Source organism: Populus euphratica, unplaced genomic scaffold, assembly GCF_000495115.2.
Source record: "Populus euphratica unplaced genomic scaffold, PopEup_1.0 scaffold2180.1, whole genome shotgun sequence".
Classification (NCBI taxonomy): Eukaryota; Viridiplantae; Streptophyta; class Magnoliopsida; order Malpighiales; family Salicaceae; genus Populus; species Populus euphratica.
Window position 1 is genome coordinate 18758 of NW_011502014.1, and position 8757 is coordinate 27514.

At 33.6% G+C, this 8757-nt stretch overlaps 1 protein-coding gene and 1 long non-coding RNA gene across 2 annotated transcripts; one reads left to right on the forward strand and one right to left on the reverse strand.

The window, feature by feature from the left end:
* Positions 1-3021: 3021 nt before the first annotated feature.
* LOC105118739 (Ribosomal L29 family protein) lies at positions 3022-6640 on the forward strand. The gene is made up of 2 exons (XM_011016754.1): positions 3022-3395; positions 6227-6640. Exons 1-2 carry the CDS (start codon positions 3087-3089, stop codon positions 6398-6400), a joined length of 483 nt encoding a protein of 160 aa, XP_011015056.1. The 5' UTR covers positions 3022-3086; the 3' UTR covers positions 6401-6640.
* LOC105118738 (uncharacterized) lies at positions 6550-6808 on the reverse strand. The gene is made up of 2 exons (XR_841014.1): positions 6764-6808; positions 6550-6708 (listed from the first exon to the last, which is right to left on the reverse strand). It is a non-coding gene; the product is annotated as an uncharacterized LOC105118738 (long non-coding RNA).
* Positions 6809-8757: the final 1949 nt, after the last annotated feature.

Consider the following 8757-nt stretch of genomic DNA (forward strand, 5'->3'; position numbering starts at 1 on the left):
GGAAGCAAGTATTCTTATGCTCTCTTTAATGCCTTTTCCTTTTCCTTTTCCTTTTCTTTTTTATATATATAAAAAACAAGCTTAAACGTAAAAACTATACATTACAAAAGAAAACACGTTTCCCTTGACTCAAATATTTATGAATTATAGTATCCTAAGATTGCTTATTAACTATTTTTCAGATACGAAAATGGACTCATTTAGAAATAACTCTGTAAACCCAAAATCAAGCTAACTGGAAAATGATTTCTCTTACTATATTTCTAGCAACCCGACATTGCTGTGGCTCGGGAACAAGAATTGTTTTTATGTTATTTTTGAAAATAAATTTAAACTTGTAAAATAAAATTATCAAATAATATTATAATCACCATAAAATCCTAACCGGTTATCATATGTGTATATATAAAAGGTGAGGGGCGGGAATATATTATCAACTATAAAATATTTTATATTATGTAAGTTGTATTAATAATTTTATCTTAAATTACTAAAATATTTTATACTTAAATTACTAGTGGTTTATTTATTGGGTGAGGTGCGTGTAGTTTTGCTACAATAAATTAAACCATAATTGATATTTCTAACCACACCATTCTAAAATGGTTATTTCATTTTGGTCATTTTGCATTGCTTTGTAAATTATTAATTTTAAATTAGTCATTCTATATCACAACTCAGGTTATGTTTATAAATATATTAAAAAGCCTATAAGAGTGTTTGGAAATGAAGGTTAACTTGTATTTTAAAAAAAACATTATTTTATTTTTTTGCTAAAAATTAATTTTTTAAAATATTTTTGGATCATTTTGAGTGATGATTTTAAAAATAATTTTTAAAAAATAAAAAATATCATTTTGGTATATTTGTAGATAAAAAACACTTTAAACATAACTATAATTCCAAACAAATTCTATATCAAGTTCATGAAATCCAACCTAAATTCTAAAAAACAAATTTATGAAATGAGTCTTAAGGAGGTTCACCTAATTTATGGTATTTCAATACTTCTAACTCTAACATCAGTTAATATTATATTCAAAACTTTTTAATTAAAAATCTGATAAATGTGTTATTTTTTTAATATTTGAGGTATCAACTCACTATGAGTCTATTTATTTTAAATATTAAAAATAAATAACAATTTTTTTTTTTGATTTTGAGAAAACTAATGTTGTAATTTTTAAATTTTAGGTATATCAACCTATTAGGTTATTTAATTTTGATAAAACTTTAGACTACTTAATGACTTAATAAATTTGTTATTAGATCCATAGGTGACAAGTTTTATTTTTTTAAAAAAGAGTATGTTAATATAAAAACATTTTTTTATTAGATGCTAGCAAATGTAATGAATATTTTTTTGAGAATGCTATAAATTATAAAACACCTGAATAAATAATAAACTTCTTTTCATGTATTTATTTTTAATACTTGGCCATACAAAGAATACATGTTTAAATAACTTGAGAAAAAACCTTTACAAACTATATTATTTCTCTAAACTCTTGGCTAAAATAAATCTATTGGTATATTCTAAAGATTATTAGAAAGGAATTATTATAAATGTCACTATAACTATTAGCTCATCAACAAAATTATCAATAACAATTCTGCAATAATATATAATTTTACTAGTGGAATTGCATACAGTTTTTTTGTTGGTGATATACTAAATTGTACCAAGAGAATTACTAATAAAATAAAAAGAGTAATATTTTTTTAGAGTCATGTTTTGTTTATAAAACTATCGGTAAATTTATGAATAACAGATTCATTAATAGACTAAAAATTATTGATGAATGTTTTTTTAATGAATATTTTCTGTTCATGATCTTATTGGTAAATTAATTATTAATAAAATAAACTGTTAATGTAAATATTAAAATAGATTTTTATTGGTAAAATTGTTAAATTTAGTGATGATGGAGGAGACTAGTGACATGTGATTTTCATTAGCTGAGAAATCAATAAAATGTATTTTCATGATACATTTATAAAAACAAAAAATTATTTATTTTTAACAACCAAAACTAACCTCTAAAATAAAATAATAAAAAAAATGTATCAAATAAAAAAACAGTCAGAATAAAATATTTACACGTGTATTTATTTTTAATAGGAAAATTAGTTTTCTGGTTTAATATTCAAGTAGCCTAAGAAATTTTTTATTTTTCAATTAATATATATTTTTAATTTATTTTATTAGATATAAATTAACATCCTTTTGTTTTTTCAATTAAAAAAATTCATGATACCGAGCACAACAAACATATATTTTATAAAAGGACGGACATGGTAGAATATTCATATATATATATATTATTTTTTTTTGTTTTTTGTTTTTTTATATATGTGGGGTGTCCGAGTCAGCTTGCGCGCACCACGATTAATCCCCACGGCCTACTGAATACCCTGCAAACCCAGCAAGCAGGTAAGGTAGCACGGGGCTGACAGACATGTAACTCCAGAGCTCAAACCTATGGCAGTGGAAGGAGCGAGACTCCTGCCACCGCTAGACCAAGTCTTTAGATGCATATATTATTTTTAATACAAAAATGAACTTCCCGCACTAGTATTCAAACAATGTTAACAACTTCTTTTTTAATTGGTTAGTTTATATAATTTAACTTATTTTATTAGATATAAACCATCATCTTTCTATTTCTTGTTTTAAAAAAATTATAATATCCAAAAATATATTCATAATGCATATTTTTTTAAATATTAAAATTAATTTAAAATCTTACAAGAATATAGCTTCTCATAAGAGCAGTATAAAATAATACAGCAAACACTCGACTAGAAACACGGTGTAGCTGGGGATTCATTTAAGCGTTTAACACGTGAAATTTAGATGAAAAGTTATTTGATAATTGATATACACCCATGGAGGGATTTGATTGAAATTGTTTGAACTTCTTGGAATCTAATTAGAAAATAAAAATCATTTTAGTTCTAAACTGAAAATGTTTGTATAATCGAGTGACTAACTTGCCAAAGAAAACGCCTTATCTACTATACCCTGGAAGTTGAAGCCCTCGAGCAAGGACAGAGTCTCACAAGCGAACCCAAAGCACAGAGCAATGCTGAGCCTTCCCGCACTTACTTTCCCCCCAAAGCCCTTATCTATAATCCCAAAATCAAGCTTCTCCGGCATCCAAATCCGCCAAAAATGTCCCGTTTCAGTTCTCCTACCCTCCATCAAAATGACACGGTCTTCTGTAATAATGATGGCTAAGAAAGAAGAAGAACTGAAGGAAATAAGGGCCAAGACAACTGAGGAAATTAATGAAGAGGTTGTTGATCTTAAAGGTGAACTCTTGATGCTTCGTCTTCAGAAATCTACACGTAATGAGTTCAAGTCTAGTGAGTTTCGCCGTATGCGCAAAAGGGTATCTCGCTTTCTCCCTTATCCATTGTTTTATATCTTTCTTCTTGCTTGTTAGTTCAAATTATGAAATAATCTCTTCTGGTTTGCCTTTAAATTTCCATGGAACGCTTGAAATTTTGTTTCTTTTAATTACTATGTTGGCTTCTTAGTTGCTTGTTTTATGAGGCCGGAGTGAATTGGAAATAATGATGGCAACAAGTGTGCTTAGGGGGGGCGAAATGGGAATTCTGAGTTGTTTTGGATATTGTGGGGGGAGTAGGCTCCCTGGCCGCATTGCATCATGATTAGCTAGGACTGTAGTGTTTTTGGATGCTCGTTGCAATTTAATTACTAGTAGGAGATTGATATGAGAGGTTCTTGACTTTTGATGTGAAGCCCTGTTATTTAGTTGTACAACTTGAGTTTTAAGCCCTAAACAATGGTTGAGTAATCAATGAGATCATATAATCGAATCAAATAACTTCATTTCTACTTTCCGGTGTTTATGGCTCCCTCCCCATTTGTGAAAGGGGAATTTTGATACACCTTACTGTGGAGCCATGAAAGTGTGGAATGGGTTCCGTTTATTTATTTTTGTGTAGACCTTCCTTGCTTGTTTTTCTATATTTTAATAGATGACAAAGCTCAGAAGTTCTGGTAAACAAGTAAAATATGAGGCTCCTGCTTTTCTTTTATACAACTCCCAACTTCTCATTGTTTAATATGTTTTTTCCATTGCTCTTTAGTTCAAATTTGTTTGGTCAATTAATTGGAAAGGGTGTCTTGGGTATCTGAATCGCTAATGGCAACAAGAATGCTTAAGCAGAAGGGAATGCAATTTTTTTGGGACATTTTAGGTTTTTCTTTGTGGAAGGACTAGAATACATCACTGTATTGCGTGGTTGTAATTTGTAAGTGTTATGTCTGAAATAGTTTCTGCGGGAACTGATTTTTGGATACTTGCTATTTAACAAACACAAAATTTTCTGAAAAAGGGAAGTAAGGGATTTATAATAGAGGTGGAGGCTTGGTTTTCGAGGTGCATGCTTCTATGCTTCAATCTTTATTCTGTAGAAATGTCAATTGATGGCTTGGGTGTGACTTCTATGGTGAGTTTTGGCTGTCTAGTTACCATGTCAAGGGTAACCAGCAGAATAATTTTAGTTGGAGCAATCATCGAAGCATATTTCCAATTTGGACATCATCAACTTTATTTAAATTGCTCATGTTCTTGGCCCAGCATTATGAATGAGAGTAATTCCATTAACAATGTGGAATTTGTGCCTTTCGTTTTTCATAACACCTTCCCACCATTTCCTTCTATATTTGATAAATAAATAAATAAACATAAAGTTTTTGTAGATGCGTGAAACATGAGCACTTGTTGTTTTCCTCGCACACTTTCCTTTTTTCTGTTGGATAACCAGGCATACTTTCTTTAAACCATTTGCTGCTTGTATGTATGACCTAATATCATGGCTTTCTAAGTCCTCGTTAGTAATTTATCTTGCAATGGAATTCTTATGTAAATGATTAAGTTGGAAAGTGTGGTTTCATTTCGTTCCATTATCTTCCATTTTTTGTTTTAATTCTTTGGGGTTGCTGTATTTCTGGATTTGGTAGTATATTGTTACCTTGGTTGCAACCTCAAAAAATGCTAATGTAAATGTTGTTATTCTTGCCCGGTCTGCCATCTAGTAGTGAGGGATCTTCTTTGAAACAATGAGAATAGTAATATTCGAATGCATTATCAAGGTAAGGAGTCAAATTTTCTGCAGGTCACCTTAAACTACCTGTGTATTTTACAAGTACTCTTTAAAAGGGAGAATGGTTCTAGAGGTTGACAGTCTGGCACTTGGATGGATATCCAAATGGTCACTAGCATAAGTCCATGCAATATATGTCAGACTGAAAGGCAGAAACTTACCGTACCATTTATTTCATGTCCATCGCATGAAGTTGAATACAATGAGGCTCTGGATGTATTATGGGACTGGGGCATACAGTTTAAGAAATAGTTTAAGGCCATGACATGCTACAATACAGTATGGAGTGAAAATGACTCTCTGCAATTCGTGTAGCTATTCTTCTGCCGAGTGTCATTGGTTGCATGCCTACTGAAATATAAATGACCCATATGGTATATCCCTGACTAGTGCAGAAAGGTGAAATGGGTCTATCTGTCAGCAAATGTCTGGGATAAGGCTGCGATAACTTAATTATGCTCCAAGGAGTAACTGGGCGGGGGAGTACGAGGACTGGCCAAAGGCAAAATGATGCTTCTAAGAGTGTATTTCAACTCATTGGTTTTTGATGGGTAGTCTTGTGTATTTACTATATAACATAAAGTTGGAGCTGTACATTTAATGGTCATGACACCATGGCAAACAATAAATGCCATCTAAATCATTTGCTTGCTGACATATATTCGGCAGCCTAATTTGCTGGAGATATAATCGCATCCTTCTGAAATTGCTCAAAGATTTGTTTTTTCTTCCTGTGGCTGGAGATATGTCATGTGCACCTTATTAAGTACTAGTTTGTGTAGTCAAGTAAGATGGGGATATGACTAGATGCCCCCTTTACTTGTAACTAAGATGTCGTGAAATGGCTGCTGTGTTCAAGTATTTTGTAGGTTCCCATTTTCCACATTTTCACTGTCATGCGTTTTCTGTGTGTTCATCACATATTTTATTAAAATACTGAAGTTCATTTAGCATTCTGAACCTTTTTCTGCAAAGAATGATGTGCCTTTTTGCAGTGAAGCTCACTGCCGCTGCCGATGCTTCAAGGCTAAAAGTAGTACCCTCCCTCTTAATTCAGTATTGACTGAGTGTGTTTTACTGATTGCAGATTGCTCGCATGCTTACTGTTAAGCGGGAAAGAGAGATTGAGGAGGGGGTTGGGAAGAGGCTGTCAAGAAAGCTGGACAGGCAATGGAAGAGAAGCATTGTTGTTAGACCACCTCCATCCTTGAAGAAATTGCAAGAGGAAGAGGCAGCTGCAGAAGCTGAAAAATCTGCTTGAGCCAATTGTTATTGTATTATTCCTCAATGAATATGATGTAATTTCATGACATAGGAGGAGCAGCAGCATCCTCCTTCACTGATTGCGTAATTTTTCCTCCCGGTCCCTTTATTCTTCCCTCTGCCTTGTACTTGGCCTTTTCTTCATTAGCAAAGTACTGATTAGTCTAATAGCTTGCTTGAATGTTACCATTGAGCAACAAGAAAATAAAATTCCTCATGATATTGTTTTATTCCTAAACTCTGCAGTTTCATATTCTTTCATTTTTTTTTTTCGTACCTCCCGCGCTGTGTCATTCCCTTATCCACCTCCAACCACCATTTTTTTTTCATACATCCCGCGCAGTGTCATTCCCTTATCCACCTCCAACCACCACGAACAACCATGGAAGAAGAATCGCCGCCGCCATCAGATCTCTCAACTCCGAATCCAACCAGTCCCATGGATCATGTACTCCAAAAAAAAGCACCAAGCAATGCTAGATCGCCTGTCCAACAGCCATCAATCCCGACAAAAAACTGCATCCACCGCCTCCTTCCTCTCCACATTCACCGACTCCAAAAGCTCAATCGAATCCCAACTCACCCAGCACAACAGATCCTGCTCGCTTAAAATTTCATATCGCCAACATCTCCACCCTCGAAAATCTCGTCGCTTAAAGCTCCTACTTTCTCCCTTGTGAAATCCCCTCCTCTCTTAAATCCATCGAAAACTTAAAGCAATCTCTCGATAAATTGAATTCCCAACTTGTCACTAAGAAGAAATTCTCCTTCAAAAACAAATCCACAACTAAACCAAATTCAATTCCAATCCCACCAAATCCCGAAAATCCAAATCCATCAAATTCCTCTTTCACTTCGTGGTTCCCCAGGAATCGGAAAGCAAGAAAATCAAACTCTAACAAAAAATTTCAAGAATTTTAAAGAGTTTGGAGAATTTACGCTGTCGGATTTGAATTCATGTGAAGTGAGATTGATTGGCTGCGTTAACGCAATGTTTGTTAACAGATTGAGGAATTGTAGGGTTTACATGGGACCTGTGATTGGTTCAATTTTGATAGAGGAAGTAGAGAACTGCTTGTTTGTGTTAGCATCGCATCAGATTATGCGAAAAGTTGTGGTTTTTATTTGAGAGTGAGGAGTGGGCCGATAATTGAGGATTGTGGAGCTGAGAGATTCGAGCAGTATTTTTTGAGATATGAGGGGATTGAGGAGGATTTGAAGGAAGCTGGGTCGGAAGAGGAGGATTTGAATGGGGAAAGTGTTGATGATTTGAAGTGGTTAAGAGCGGTTAAACCACCGAGTTGGTTGGTTTTGGAGGACAGTGAAAGGATTAGTAGAGTGGAGGGTGAGGATCCTGAAAGAGCTGAAGCGGAGTGGAGAATGCGGGGGTTTAGAGTGCGAAACTTCGAATAGTTTGTTATACGAGTTTGGGTTCAGGTAATGTGATTTTTTGGGTTTCTGTCGGCTTATTTGTGGGTTGATTGTGTTTGAGATGCCAAGTGTTGTTGAGTTTTGAATGAAAAGTGGGAAATGATGCTGTACTGCTATTTGGTTATTCTTGTTCATCTGCTTTTGGATTTTCTTATGTATTTTTTTTTTCTATTTCATGTGTTTTAGTTGCTCTTGTTATTGGGATGGAGGCTCTGTTCAGTCCAATTCACAGTTGATACTCTTAAAGAGAACTGCCTAATAGATGCTCATTTTTTAGCTGCTTAGACAGTATAAAGATCAGTGGGCAAAGACCTGAATAAATTTGAAGGGGAAAAATGGAAAACAGATTATAGTATGATTGTGTGAGTGGTAAGAGTAGGCTGTTCCTCATCCTTAGTAATAGTGAGTTTTATGAGAAGTTCCTGTAAAAAGGAGGCTTGTCGTGAATGCTTTGTAAAGAAGTTTGTAGGCATCAAAGCATCCGTGTATATTTAAAATTTGCAACACTTCTTCTAAGATTGCTTTAGTTCTTCAGCGTCGAAACAAAGCTGAAACTAGAGGGAAACCTCTATAACAGATGGACGACTTGTTATACAAAGAAGTGAATACTGACATGTCAGGAGTGGCAGCAAAAAACCTAGAGTTATTGTTTGGAATCTTTACCCCTTAGAAATATCTTGGTGCGCCACATCTGAAGTATTTCAGAATCAAACTTCACTTCAAAGGGGTGAAATTTAAAATGCTTTTTGTAATATAATAGAACTATTTTCTTAATCCATATCGACTGTTATGAAATTTGATGTTAATCCTGTTTATGTCGTTAATCCATTATGTTATTTTGTTAAATTGATCACTTCTTAACGTTGTGCCAGGTACTAATTTTCTGGGAGGTTTATAGAGTTCCGATGTATTTTATTTTGGGTT

Coding starts and splice junctions, on each gene's coding strand:
- LOC105118739 (XM_011016754.1), top strand. CDS start 3,087: ATGCTGAGCCTTCCCGCACTTACTTTCCCCCCAAAGCCCTTATCTATA. Junction 3,396..6,226: donor TTCGCCGTATGCGCAAAAGG/GTATCTCGCTTT, acceptor TACTGATTGCAG/ATTGCTCGCATGCTTACTGT.